This window comes from Bos javanicus, chromosome 27 (genome assembly GCF_032452875.1).
Source record: "Bos javanicus breed banteng chromosome 27, ARS-OSU_banteng_1.0, whole genome shotgun sequence".
Classification (NCBI taxonomy): domain Eukaryota; kingdom Metazoa; phylum Chordata; class Mammalia; order Artiodactyla; family Bovidae; genus Bos; species Bos javanicus.
This window is the reverse complement of record NC_083894.1, coordinates 26,655,273-26,670,322: the sequence shown is the minus strand read 5'-3', so window position 1 is coordinate 26,670,322 and position 15,050 is coordinate 26,655,273. Positions and strand designations below refer to the sequence as shown.

Genomic DNA, 15,050 nt, shown 5'->3' with positions numbered 1-15,050 from the left:
TCTCTTTGTGACTCATCTGTGCTTTATAGGCCCCTCACAGGGATGCAGTCTGCCACCTTATTTGGGCTGAGCCGTAACTGCGGTTGGCCTGCCCCTGGCATTCCTGCTGTCCTAGGTCAAGCTTTCCAAAAAGACTGGAAGGCCCACACACGGTTCGCCTCTGGGAACTCTGCTGCGCGATGGAGACCTCACGGCACTGCTACAAGCAGAACTGAGCAGTGACGGCTGGTATCAATGGAAAAGACGGACAAGTCACTCAAATCCTCACCACCAGAAAAGCCCCAGTTTAGAGGAATCCAGTGAGATACCATCATAGTTCAGTCACGCTCAAGGCCCATCATCGCTCTATTTCTGAAAAGGCTCATCAAAATGTCTCGAGTCATAAGAAAGGGTTACACTATATTTAGCATAAATGGATTAATAAGAGGGATATACATACTACATCAAGATTTCCACCAAAACTGTTAATTTAAAAAAAAAAAAAAGGCTTAGGGCTTCAAGGGAAAAGCTTCATTCGTATCTAAGTTCCCTTTGGTGGGTGATCTCATCCCTGGATGCTGCTAATGAGAAGTGTCAACTCTCAACCAGGCATTACCCAGCAAAGCTGCGAGGACCAAGCACTGAGCCACACGCTGTTAAGATCCTGCAGAGCTCACCTGCTCTCCTGGGATGACGTCTCTCAGCAGGTGGCGGCCGGAGGAGGTGACAAAGAGCTTGCCCCGATCCCGAGCACCCACCCCGCATGGGAGGCTGGTCCCGACCACACCGCTCTTATCTACGCGGTTGTGCCCGGCCCAGGACATGCTGCTTCTCGGGAGGAACTGTTCAGTCTCGGCTTGGAACTCACCAGCATGCTCCAGTTTTGTAGAACAGCTCAAGAACAGTAGCCACTTGAAGATTGCGTTAATACCCACAAGACAGATTGCAGCCACCATCACACACCTGGAACCTGGGGTGGAGAGAAGAGCAGCCATTAACACCAGTGACGTCCACGCCGACTGGTTCTGAGGGCAAAGAGCAAGGCCCCAGCACCAAAGGCATCTGTCTGCTGAACCCAAGGACAGACACCACTAGGAGTGACCAGGACCGTCAGGGCCACGAAGGGCATGCGGTGAGGTGCGGTGGAGTGGAGGAGGCTCTGCAGGGCAGGGGTGAGGCGGCCGGCAGCAGAGGGGGGCTCCCTGATAGCTAGGCCAGTGGGGAGGGCACCTGGAGAAAGGGGTGCCCTTCAAGAACACCAGGGTGTAAGCGCCCCAGGGGCAGACTGGCAGGGCCTCTGCACACACATCCCCACAGGCTAGATCCCCAGGACTGGCCAAAAGCCTCAGGTACCCCGATAGGAGGAACCTGTAACCAACTCCAGGGGCCACCCCAGACCCCACGGTCAACTCTGCTCAGCCCAAGGCCAAGGAGCCACTCTCCAGGAGAACCACCTACTAGAAAACAAAAACCCAAGGCAAACACGTGTGAACACATATCCTGCTGTTCTCAAGGTCTGAGAATTTGAAACGCTAAAAGGGACAGAGTGTCAGTGGGCCATACATTTTTGAATGTTTTTCCTGCAGGCATGGCTGCCTCCGAGCCGGCTGGTTTTCATCAAGAATTCCTGGTGCTGAGGAAGCCCGAAGGATGGCCCATGTGGACCCCATTCCCCACTAACATTCCTCAGGTTCTCAGCACTGCTGTTCTTCCTGGGACAGAGCACCTGCTCCAGGCAGGCTTCGTGAACTGGAGGTCAGCTGTACAGAGTTGACCCCAGGAGGCCGCAGGGAGACCCATGCCCTGCACTGAAAGATCACCTTCTTAGGGCATCTCTCTTCTCAGAATCAAGCGGGAAAAAAAAGTTCTTCCCAGAATTTCACTATAAAAAACATTAAAAGATGAATAGATGTGATTCTACTTTCCTAGTAAAACTTGGGTTATCTGAGGACAGAAAAAATAAATATTCACCCTGCAAACAAAACATCTCCCCTCATCCAACTTCCCCCGGCCTTGTCCACACTTGCCGGGCGCAGGCGAGGAAGGAGGGAGACCCAGAGAGGCCCTGGGGCGGCCAGACCAAGGCTGCATTTTTGGGATGCTTGTTGTTTAAGAAATCATACTGATGACCAGATGCCACTCAGCCCCTGGACTGAAGCTTATCGTGATGACTCAGGACTGGTGATTTAAGAGTCCTGGGACCCTACCTAGCTTCTCGCCCCAGGTTCTGGGAGCACAGGGTTTTTATCAGCAAGGCACTCTTTGCAGTTGCTAACATCAGCAACTCTTGTCTGCACACCGGGCGGGCAGACAGAATGCCTGCTCTGTAGACACCCCAGGAGATGACTCCCCAAGGAACACAACACACCAGAGGGGAGTCCCAGGTGTTCAGCCTTAACTTTATGGGGAGCACATGGGCCTTCTGAACCTCCACCTTCCGCCAAGTGGAGCTGGTGGTGGGAAGGGTTAGGGCAGAGGTGCAGGTGGGCTCCTGCAGGTGGCCCTGCCCTGCGCCCGTGCAGCCACCCAGACTCAGTGTTCTGCTCTCTGTGAACGTCTTCCAGGGACCAGACAGGCAGCTCCCTGGTGCGCATGCTCAGGGGTCTCCCAGCCAGAAACAGGCTATGGACGAAGGGTGGGGTGGGGGTGTCACACAGTCTGGGTTTGTAGATGCGCTGGTGAGCAGACGCCTGGTGTGTCTGAACTCCCAAAGCTGGAAGGGATGCCATGACCCCAGTACCTGGCAGGAGGCAGGTTCTCAGGCCATCCCTACTTTTTAATGCACACAGGAAGCAGAACAGACCAACCCCAGGCTTCATAACCAGGGCATGCAGAGACCCCTCTCAGGGCAGGGCTCGTGAACTCGGGCCTCCCAGGTTTGGGAAAGCCAGCAGTGCTTTAAAGCGTCAGCTGGCTCAAGCCTGTTCACTTAGATTTAGCAAAAGAGGAGGTGAGCAGAAAAGCAGAGAAGTAAAACTGTTCCCTAAACTTGAGTAAAGTGAGGTTTGTTCTGGGGCTTCCCAGTTGACACTAGTGGTAAGGAACCCGCCTGGCAACGCAGGAGACCTAAGAGACTCGGGTTCGATCCCTGGGTTGGAAAGATCCACAGGGGGAGGAAATAGTAACCCACTCCAATATTCTTGCCTGGAGACTTCCATGGACAGAGGAGCCGGGTGGGCTACAGCCCATAGGGTCACACACAGTCGGGCATGACTGAAGTGACTGAGCAGGTATGCACACAGGTTTGCTCTAGAAAAGGAACCCCATGTAAATACGGGCGAGCTTTCATCTCTGCTCCTGTGTACAAGAAGCACCTGCTACCCTTGACTTTTGCCTTTTTCTCTTGTTCTGCATTTCCCCGTTAGCCCTTCTCACCATCTGACCTACCGTGTTTTAGTAGCTTATTACTCTTCTCCCTGTCTTACAATGTCTCCACCAAGGCAGGGGTTTTGTCTGTTTCTGTCCACTGCTGTATATGCGGTACTAGAATAGCACCTTATGCCCCGCAGATCTTCACTGAGTACTGATTGTGCTAATCTACTTCAGTGTGATTGAAAGACCTTGGTTCATAGAAGAAAGGGAATGGTCCTGGGGCCTCTCCTAGGGAGAAGGCAGGGGTGATTGCAAGAGCCACAGCAGTTATCAGGATACCATGAAGACTGCCCTTCCCACCCTGCTAAACTCTAAGTTCTGCCTGGATATCTAGCTCCTGGACTCTCTGGATGATAGCCACATACCCAAGGCTCTCCTGTTCACAACCAAAGACAGACTAGGCCATTCCTCCCTGAAAGTAAACAGAAGGAACAAACAGCTTCAAATTCCAGCTTTGTTATCTCTCTCGCTATGTCCTCTGATTTGGTGAGGCTGTAACTACATGTGCCTCTAGTTTCTATGCTGTGGTTTTGGTCCACAGCCAGGAAAATTTCATGAGTTCCTAATGAACACCCTCTCACATCCACTCCAACTCCAACTCTTTCTTCTCCCTTTTTTCTGATTTATTTAATTACATTTGGAAATGCAGGAAAATTGCATAACCAGGAACTCCAACCAGGAAAACTTGCGTAACCCTTATTCCTACTAAGGAATGAATACAGACTTGCTCGAGTGTCCTATTCTCAAACCATCTGGGAAATTGATCACTTCCAATCAGTTATTATGTATTCTGGGACACTCTACCACATGGCTGAACCATCAGCAAAACTCTGTAGTGAGGTGCACACATTGCAACTAGACTAAACATCATCTGTCAAGCAAGATGTTGAACAAATTAAAGAGTCAATAACACCCAACCACCGAACAACCACTCTTCTAAAGGTCTTACTTACGCCACTGATGGCGGTCCACACACACACACACCTCTTCAGGAGCATCCTGAGCGGTAATTCTTTCGCTCTGAAATGTGTGTCCATGGCTCTTGCCCATTAGAACTTAAGCTCTTCAGGGGCACAGGCCTCGTTTCCCGCATTTTTACATCACATAGTAGATACATAACGTGTTTATTTAAAGAATAGAGAGCTCGTTTACTTTTCTAGTCAGTGATTTCCCTTTAGAACAAAGAGCTCAGCGTGGGTCAATCAACAACTCAAGATGTATTAATGTGTCTTTTGTTACCCAGATGTTCAATATTCACTTACATAACCAACCACTGGACACAGGCATTAGTTTCTGCAACACCACCCCAGCTCCCAGTCAATAATGTGTTAAAAAATCCTTGAGGGCCCCCCGGGGGGACAGGCCTGGAGTCTTCAGGGACCAGGAGGAGGCAGCCCTGACATCTCCCAGGTCCTCGTGTCTGACACCAGATGTCACTCCTGCTCCTGTTCTGGGGCCCTTTCCAGTGGGTGCAGAAAGGCCGCGTGGGTCACCAGTGGTGGCACTTACCCCTCACTTAGCCTTTTCAAGAGGCTCATTCTGCTACAACGTGTTGGCCATTGCGGCAGCGCCACTGTTTTCAATTCTAACTTACATTTCCCTACGATTACTCAGCCTGGATTATTAGCTGTCTCAGAAAGGGCTTGGTCCAAGAGGCTGGACGGAGCCTGAGTCATGGGGCCCTACTGAGCTGGTCTAACTTCGGGCGGGATGGGAGACTGCAGCCCCAACGCAAGTGCGGTGTAATGAGCTCAGGGATCTGTCTTCCTCCCTAAGCACCTCCTCGCCCCACTCGAGTCCCTCAGACCCCAAGGAAGGCGCCTGGCCATGGCCCGAGTTTATCTCAGAACAAATGATGCAGCCACAGGAGACATGACATCCTTATGTGGATCCGACAGTGTCTTAGAAGTCGTACTTTAAGGGGAGTGGGGTGGGGGTGGGGGCAACTGCCAGCCCTTCCCTGGAGGCCACACCCACACTAGGTCTCTGGGGAAAGGAGGGAGCTCTCTTCAACTGCTTACTGATCACGTCTTCTCTTTGTTCTTTATAAACGCTTAAAGCAAAATCCTCCCTTAGGCCCTATGCCACCACCACCACCTTTTGCCAACTGGAAATGCCAGCATCTCACGCAGCTTTCCTTCAGCATCCGACACTGCGGACCAAGCAGCTCAACACTGCCCCCCGCCCCGGCCCCGGGCGGCCCCCGCTCCTGGTCCCTCTTCACTGCGGACAAGCTGACTCCTGACAGTCGGGGGAGCCTCCAGGTTCTGTCCCACTGGCCTCCCCTCCGATGTCATTCATCTCCTCAACTGTTAGCTGATGCTAAAAAAAAAAAAAGCTAGATCTACATTCCACCCTGTGCTCTCCTTCACAAGCGTCACAGTTTTCGGTTTTCTCACCCTAGACACCTCTAGGTAAATGCCTACCAGCCTCCAAACATTGAGAGAGAAACATGGTCGTGGAAGAGAGAGGTGCGTGGGGAGAGTGTTTTCTGGAGCCTGTAACACGACCGTGCGGGTCCCGCGTCACCCGCTAAGGAGGAGGTTCCCACAGAATGGAATGACTAAGGCTTTTCAGAACAAAGACACAATGGCTGGGGATATATAAATCAAGTGTGAAAGTTAATTATGGGGAATTCCGTGGTGGTTGAGTAGTTAAGACTTCACCTTCCAATGCTGTGGGTGCCTGTTCAATCGCTGGTTGGGGAGCTAAGATGCCATATGCCTCGTGGCCAAAAAAACCAACCAAACCAAAAAACCCTCCTATAAAACAGAAGCAGTATTGTAACAAATTCGACTTTAAAAATGGTCCACATAAAAAAATATAATAATAATTAATTATGGGCCTGCATATTGATATGAAGCATGGACTTAGGAAATTCTGTACTTAAAGGGACTCTGGAACACCTCAAAACTTAAAATTTGTGTTTTCAGGCAGGGAAAAAAAGTCTCCCTTAAATAACAAACTTTAAGATGTCACAAAATATTTTAAAGGAACATTTTAGGTATCTACCACGAACATTTAAAATATAATTGTCATTCACTAACATTACCGTTTCATTCAAGTGTATTTTAACACAGAAAAGAACATCATTCCAGAATAAAGGACAAATACAAGCAGCGTTAAGGGAAGAACCCTGGTTTTTCCCTTCTTCACAGATGAGTGACAAGCATGGGATGACTGCTGGTCCGAGGGTTATAGGAATGGGTGCCACTGGTTTAGGTTCTGAGTAAGAGGTGAGGGCAAGTTTTCCCAAGGCGTGCTCTAAGTAAAACCTGAGTCTCCTAAGAGTCTCTGAGAAAAGCGTTTCCTGGTCTCAAGTTTGAGAAATACTGTTGCATCCTAGAGTTTCCTGATCTCAACGATTCACAGTGCTCACATTGTTATAAAGGTTCTGAGAATTGCTTGGTGAAGAAATCTTTTAAGCTCCAACCCCGCAAGCATGTAAAGTCTCTACCCAAGGACAAGTGCTCTTTGACCATACTCAGAAATACATGGGTTAGGGGACGGAGAGGTACAATCGTAGCTTATTGAAGTTGATGTCTTCCAGTACAAAAATGTCATCCCTCAACTTACTTATTGCCAGAGGAAGAATCCTGATGGGTTGGAGTGTGGACCACCCCTGGGGGGTGGGATTTCTGAGGCTCTGATGCCTATTGCTAATCCTCCTGTTAGGTGAGGCTCTGGCCTTCTGACCCAGGACGAGAGCCCTCTGGAAGTCCTGACCTTTTATGGTACCCAGAATGTCAGCAAGTGAAATCTGCCCTCGGCAGTCCCCCTGGAAATGCAAACGAAGGGGACCTGAGCCACCAGCTGACTTCAGGTCAACAGGGCAACCTGCCTGAGGAAAGTGAACCTCAGAACTCTCTGGGCCATGTGGGGCTCCTGGGGTGAGTGGAACAACCTTGGACAAGCCCAGGAAGCACCTAGGAGTGGGTGCTAGGGCAGGATGGGGGCCACCCAGTTACAAATGTCTGCTCTGTCCTGGGCTCGTCCAGGCGTGGGACACAGTTCTTGTTGAAATCAAGTACTTACGTAGGATTCAGCAGAACTGACGGGACTTCCAGCCCTGAGAAGTAGCCTCGGAGGGAGGGAGCCAGCGCATCTGGAAGACACGTGGGGAGAAGGCTGTGAACCAAGGCCCCGGACGCACGTCCACTCCTCACAGGGCGGCCAGCAGAGCCCCCACCCCATTCACTGTTCCCAGGTCCTTGCCTGCGGGCAGCTCCCCATCAGGGGCTGAAAAGCATCAGAGCCGCATCCTGAGAACGCCTCCACAGGACCATGCTCTCAGGAGCCCCGGGGGTCCCCTGCTCCCAGCCTCCTCTACAGCCGACAGCCAGTGCAGGGCTGGAATCTGCCCAGTGAGCCGCCATCCCCACGCTCACCCAGCATCACCCAGGCTGGGGGGCCAGCCTGCCCAACGGCTGGAAACCTGTCTCTCTTGGATCAGGAAGGGACGGTTCCTGACACCATCCATGCCAGTGGTCTGGCCAGGAGGGCTTTTGAGAATCTGCTCCTGTGCTTTTAGAAAAGGCCTCTGGGCACTGTGGGGGGTGTCCGGTATCCCATGCCCTCTGCTCACTCTGTGGGGCCCAGCCTCTTCTGTTAGGTTTCCAGGATGCAAGGCCAGCCCTACCCACAAATGGACTGTGATGCTGGGTGCACTTGGCAGAATGTTCTCCATCCTGTACCAAAGAAAATGTGAAAATAACAAAAGGGCAAGTGCCCTCCGGCTTGAACAGACATCCATCTACTGGCATCGTGGGCTTTGCGCCTAAGCATTTGGACAGAGCTGAGAGATGAGAGATCCCCGTTTACCGCTGCTTCCGTTTATACTCCCCACCAGCCCCTGAGCAACACAGGAAGCAGCACTGGGGTTGGGGGAAGGCGGGCAAATTGCAGCAAAGGCGAGGCTGCCAGCAGGAGACCCGGAGGTGGTACCCTCCCCAGCACGGCAGGAGGAAGGCTGCGCTTCATTTCGGTTCACGGGAGCTCGTTTCTAGAGTGGAATGCGATGCTGGGGGGAACTTTACCCTGGCAAGCCAACTTCCGTGGCTTAATAAAATCAAATCTGCCAGCAGAACCCCTTTTTCACAGCCATCTTATTCATATCTCCAAAGCATGAACAGGTGAAGCAGCCCTCTGGCTGAGCCAGAGGTGCAGAGGGCCTGGAGAGCTTCCACCTCCTCTCACCTGATAGGTACAGGTGGGGAAATCGGCTGAGGGCTGGGTATTCTGAGTGGTGTCCACCATGGTCAGAGCCCAGTGGGCCTGGGGCTGGGTCAGGGCTCAGGCTCCTCCAGCTCTAACTAGATTCTACAAGCTGGGCTGACCCTGGCCTTTCCCTGTGGGTCACATGCAGAAGTCTGCAGAGCTCCCTTCGACCCCACAGGCATCCTTCACAGAGTGACTGTGTCCCTTCTATGGCGAGGGGCCACACTGGGGGACACCATCCCTTCCTGGAGCAAAGTGGTCTGGCCTCACTCACTCCATATACCAAGGGTGTATATGGAGCTTCTGCCTAACACCAGGACTGTTTCGTGGAAGCCCTTGGGCTGGCTGTGCCTTAGAGACCTGCCAGGGCAGAACATCACATATGACTAGAAACGGGTTTACCAGCCAAAGTGGAGCCCCTGTATCAGGACGGTGAAGCTGTATTCATGGGGGGGCCACCAGCTGGTACTGAAGCTCTTTTAGGACCAAACCAGAGTCTTTTCAATACTCATAGCAACGAAGGGGACAGAGATCAAACCTTCTCATGCAGGCAGGCTAAAAACATGTCACATGGGGAATTTAGGGGGTGCAGAACAAAGGAGGGGAAGAGAGAAGGGGAAACGTGGGAGGCAGGGGCAGAAGGGAGAGAGGGAGGGTAGAGAGGAGGGGGAGAAGGCAGAAGGGAGAGACACAAAAGAAAAAACTCATACCTACCCATGGCTTACGGCTTTGTGCATCTGAATCCACTTGCTCACTAAGCAAAGGGCAGAGTTGGAGCTGCCTCCCTGAGACAAGTAGTAAAGGATGGGACAGGGGCACAGCCCCGTGGCAGGTGGGGGGCTGGGAACCTAGACACACAGTGGAGGGGGGATGGGTCCGAGTGCACCGGGGTTGGGGGAGCAGTGGCGGCGGCCGGTGATGCCCAGGTGCGGGGCTGGGGCATGGAGCCCAAGGCGCGCTGGTGTTTCACAGGAGCCCGGGGAGAGGGGGACGCAGGGTGGATGGCATGACTCCCGTTTCGGTGCAGGTGACGGTGACAAGGAGACCCACCCCCCTACCCCATCCCGCACATCCGCTCCAGCCTCTCCACTGCACACACAGCCTCGCACTCTCCAGGGCACCTGCCTGCGGTGGGGACCAGAGCCCCGCGGGGAATGGGCAGGCAGATGCTGAGCCAGGGGCCAGAAGCCGGGCTCAGCTGAGCAGAAGTACAGTCAGCCCATGGGCTGCTCCTCAGGGAAGGTGAGGGGGCAATGGGCCTGAGACCCAGTGGGACGTGGCCATCCTGCACTTGCCCAGAAGGTGGGCTCTTCCCCGCCGCGCCGCCCCCCTCAACCAAAGGCTGCCTCCTTCCAGCTCCACGGGGGGCAATGCCATCTTCCTTTCAGCAGGAACTGGCCTAGCCTGCGCTTGTCATCAGCAACGTCCCCGTGCCCGAGGAGGGCAAAGCAGCAGCAGAGCTCACGGGCAAAACACATAGGCAGCCAGCCCCGGGGGAACAAGTGTTCTGTGCTAATCGCCACTCTCCTCTGAGAAAAGAGGGTTCATCCTTATGCCACTCAGACTGCTGTTCTGCTGTGGTTTCTGGTTCCCGGTCACTTGTGGCCACTCCTGCCTGGCGCCTAGGGGCTACTTAGATGCGTCATGAACACTGGGGAAACCCATGACTCGCTGACTCTGGCTCGAGGGACCATCCAGCGTGGCTGACCTTCCTCCTAAGGCCACCGTCTTGTTCAGCAGAAAAATGCACGTGTGCTCGACCCCATGTACACAACTGCACGCTCACAGTGTTGTGTGCAATTCCAGGGGCCTCAGAAGTCCCTGAAAGAACCTCTAACATAACAGATAAGATCCAACCAGAGACTGCCAGACACAGCACGCAGCCTGCGACACGTGAGTAAGCAATGTGGAAGACCCTGGCGCTTCCACTAGAATCTCATCCCCAGGGAACACACTGGGGTTCCGCCATCACGCTTCTTGAGGAACGCTCCTCCCCAGGGCAGCAAGGGTAACCCTGGAGTCTCCACCACCTCAGCATCATACCAGCTCCAGTGACTGGTGACAGACATGAGGAGAAGAAATGACTCAGTGCACAAATAAAGTGCTAGAGAAGAGGAGATACCAATAAAACATCCATCCTCTTCCATGTACAGATGAGGGACTAAGGCCCAGAGGATTCAAATACAGAGACTTCACATCCTAAATAGTGTTGCCACGCGTAGGAAGACCTTGACTGGGCTCCAGAGTGGGCTCCCTGCCTCACCCAGTAGCTCTCCTACAGTGTTTTGAGGAGCAAACATGGTAAAGCAGCCAAAGGGCTACTATTTCATTGTGCTCTTCCTTCCTAGTGACAATGCCATCATCATCCCACTTGCCTTTAGAAACAGTCACGAGACGTGGTTACTAGGTGGCTGGTTCCACTCCTGGGAGCCACCATTAATAAACACCCCTCGGTTTAGCGATTTTCTTCTCTGTGGACTCAAGGGACAAGTCTAGACCAGTGGTTCTCAGAACATGGTCCCCCGATCACCAGCATCACCTGGGACCATGTCCGAAACGCAGAAACTGTTAGGGGGAGGGCTCAAGCACCTGCATTTATCAAGTCCGCCAGGTAACGCTGCTGCATATGCATGCTCAACTTTGAGAGACCCTGCTCTTGAACAAGGTTTCCTAAAGGGCAGCTGGAAGAAGTGAGTCACGCTCTGCAGTCAAGTACGTTTGAGAGAAAAATGCACCGTCTCAGCAGATTCTAGATCCACATCACTACAGGAAAGGCTCCGAGAAGTTGAAACAAACCTGTCTGGCCTGATTTCATCCTGGGTTTCCCAAGTTTATCGGATCACATCATCTTTTAAATTACATAACAGTATTGAGAAATGCTGGTCTGTGGTGACATTTGGTGGACGTGGGAGGCTGAGCATGCCGACGCGTCAACCAGTTCTTGAACAAAACTAATCAGAGCTAGGCGATCACCAAACCAGCTGGTTCCCTGGCTGTCTGATCTACAAGTCACAGTCGCAACTTCCCTTTCCTAAGGCGGGTGCTGGGCCTGGATGCAGACTTCTCGGCACCACATTCAGAACTGAGCTCTCTCTCCTCTTGAAGACATGGAGATTTTTAGGCGGGTTTTTCCCACTGTCCCTAACACAGAGCCCTGAAGACCCTGCCAGAGCTTTCTCAGCCACGAGCCACCGGCCACCAGCCACTCCTATGCTATTTATTCATGATCAACTCTGCCTCCACTGACTCCGGCTCTAAGGCTCCGCTCTTAAGCGGTATCACCAAATAAACAGGTCAGGTCCCACAGCAAACTCTGCTGCAGGCTGTGGAGAGGCAGCCAAGCCGGACACCTCCTCTGGTCCAAGGAGGTAGAAACTCATCCAACAGACCCCTGTGATGATTCGCAATTACAAAAATGGTGATCCTCATGATGGGATGAATTACAGGATTCTGTGAAACAGCAATCTTCCCCATTTCTAACAAGGCGTTCACCAAAAGCAGAACACTTGCCAGAATTTCTCTACCCCACAAGATGAGGCCCATTCCCTAAAGGAACGTCCACCCCCAGTCTCCCTTCCAACCCCTCCTACTCTTTTCAAGGACAAAGAAGACAGAACTGCAATCAGCATTTCTTACTATTTCTTTTACAATACTCTTTGCCTGGAGCGATTAAGCAAGTGGCCGTTACCTAGACAAAAATGTCAAGATTTCTGTGAACTGGTTCAAAGGTTGAAGTGTGCCATCTAACCCACTCCAACAGCCGGTGGGGGTGGGGATGGCGGGGAGAGGAGGCTGCGGCCAGGCCCCAGCCCCGTGACCGTGCACCATCTCCAGGTCTGAACGGTGCGAGGCTGCTGAGGTCCGAGTCCAGGCAGCCACAGGGTCCAGATCCCAAGAGCAAGGTCCTAGGCCAGTGAACCCCTCCCGCCAAGACCAATCAAGGCCAGGGCTAATTAAACATAACCCTTCAGGGATCGTCTTCTCTTCTGGCTTTTCAGATCTCTCCCCATCTCTCCTCAGCACCAACTCAGCTCGCGCTTCCAAACAGGCATGCGAAATGTGCTCAGACATCCTAGTTCACTCAGGATGCCACTCGGGTCGAAGGCACCCAGGCGTGTAACACCCTGTGTCAGATTAAGTCCGCAGTGCTGGCTGGTCATCCATATTTAATTGTCAGTCTGTTAATTTTTAACTATGTTTGCTATCAAGGGCCATTAGAGGTCTCCAGGAGCCGGAGTCGGTGGAGCGAGAAGCGCTCGGTGGCAGAGCGGATGAAACTTGGAAGTCGGGGCGTCCCACTTTCCCCTCCTGTCACCGAGTTCTGGCCTTCCCCACCGGCAGCGCCGGCCTTGAATAAAACATGATCCCATTTGGAGCTCGTTTTCCTTTTCGCCCCTGTCACCACGGGTTTTCTTCACGGAGTTCACTTGGTTTTTATGGCGCCTGCGTCTTTAAATTCCAAAGTTTCTTGGTAGCCTTTCTTGGTTTTGCTCCCGAAGCAGTTTGAATCCATGTCCTCTCAGATGATATCTGGGGACTTGTCCCACCAGAGGCCAAACACCTGGGTGGACAGCCAGTGGAGCTGGCCCCAGCCACCCCTCAGCTCACGCCGGGGCCCTTCTTGCCTGATTCCAGATGCTTCTCTAATTTACCGAAGTGTGAAGCCTGGGCCCTCGGGTTTCTGCAGGCAGGGGTACCAGTCCTGAGCCCCTGCATCCTAACTGCTTCTTAAGCTACAGAGAGAGGTCCCAGGCATCTCTTCTTGACCCAAAAAAAAAAGGAAATGGAAGAGCTATTTTAACAGTAATTACTGCTCTATGCCAAGCACTTTACTCTTTGTCTCAAAATAACCCCATGAAATAAGTGGTTCATTCTTCCTACTTACAGATGAGGAAACGGAGGCTCAGTGAGGTAGCAAAATCAACAGAACCAAAGCCTGCCTAAAACCTCAGTCAGGAGCATAGGAGGAACCTGTCATTAAAATTCGGTCTGTTGGATTTTCTGCACCGTCCCACTTCGACAGGCAGACGGCTCAGCAGTGAACGGACGGTCCCAAAGGGCAGCACCCAGGTGAGGCTCACGGAGCCTTGGGGGCTCTCCCTGCTTACGAGGTTGGAGGGATGCAGGTTGGGGGAAACACACAGCATTGGGGGGATGTAGCCTTACAGCTGGGAAAAAAAAAAAAGGAACCTGGAAAACATTGCAACCCCTGAATGAAGGCAATCCTGCCACCTGCCCCTACTGTCAGGAAATCTGCCCAGGACAGGGGGTGTCTGGGCCCCTGCAGCCGGAGCTGCGGCTTGGATCAAAGGAACCACCGGGCCCAACAACCAGACGGAACATTGGCTCTGGACTGCTCTGAGGCTGGCGAGGCCAGGGCAGAGGCGTATGTCGCTCCCTAATGAAGAGGCTCCTTAGGTCTTCAAATACCGAAGAGCAGAGGAGGGAAGGGCAAGACACAGGACAGGTGGGACAGAGAAGGTAAAAGGGGGCAGAGCATCTCCTAGGCCAGGAGTTGGCTCCTGGGGGTGGGGAGGCGGTGTTTAGCCACCAGGACTAGGAGAATCATCTCCCCCGCCCCCCAAGGCACACAGTGTAACCCCATCACCTGGACACCAGGCTGGAGCTGAGTCACAGCAGAGAGACTGGAGGGAGGATGAGCTAGAAGGCCCAGGGAAGGACAGGCGGGGTGCCCAGCAGCTGAAGAGCTCTGAGTAAAGGAACACACGCAACCACTGGTCTCTGGGAACCCAGCTGTTTCCTGTTGGGGACAGGCGTGTCCAGGCCTGGGCTGCCCCCGGGGGTGGGGGGCTTCCTCCGGGGGCCACGTTCTCCCAGAGCAGGCACCGGCTGCAGGGACCACAGTGCTGATGCGGGCAGGCATCGCTCGTGACGGTGGGGACCATCATTCAGGCCTCATCTCACTCACCCACTCCCCAGCCACCTCCCCAGCCTCTAGTCTTCCCTTGGTCTGCAGCTACGAGGACTCTGCATTCCCACTGGCATCCAGACGGGCTAGACGTCTGAACCAGCACAGTTCGCTACAAGGACTCTGCATTCCCACTGGCATCCAGACGGGCTAGACGTCTGAACCAGCACAGTTCGCAGGGGTAGCTAGTCCTCGGCTCTCTTCTTGAAGATTCAAATGCACCTGGAAAGGCTAACATTTTCTAAGCCCTTACTGTGTGCCAGGCACCCCTGTTTTACATGAGGGATTTTCAGCTCCACTTTGAATGTTAGTTGCTTAGTTGTGTCCGACTCTGCGACCCCAGAGACTGTAGCCTGCCAGGCTCCTCTGTTCATGGGATTTTCCAGGTAAGAATACTGGAGTGGGTTATCATTTCCTTCTCCAGATCATCTTCCCCACCCAGGAATCGAACTCAGGTCTCCCACCTTGCAGGTGCATTCTTTTAAGGAGCTTGAGTCAAGGTCACAGAACCTGTAAATGGCAAAGCCCGCACTTGACCAGGGAGTCCCAGAAA

General features: G+C 53.0%; 1 protein-coding gene across 4 annotated transcripts in view; it reads right to left on the bottom strand.

Annotated features, from left to right (window-relative positions):
• The window catches only part of RBPMS (RNA binding protein, mRNA processing factor), a 202,277-nt gene that overhangs the window by 6,999 nt on the left and 180,228 nt on the right, over positions 1–15,050 (bottom strand). Inside the window, exons 7-9 of one of the 4 annotated variants that reach the window (XR_009734056.1) lie at positions 9,283–9,416; positions 7,387–7,456; positions 848–949 (exon numbers count right to left, since the gene is read on the bottom strand). Coding sequence is in view for 1 of the 4 variants with exons in the window: in XM_061404396.1 (XP_061260380.1) it covers positions 7,394–7,456 (63 nt within the window). In the remaining 3 variants the exon portion in view is untranslated. Of the gene's footprint in view, positions 1–847; positions 950–7,386; positions 7,457–9,282; positions 9,417–15,050 lie in introns of those variants that run through there. The other 3 variants (XR_009734057.1, XR_009734058.1, XM_061404396.1) reach the window with 3 other exon arrangements.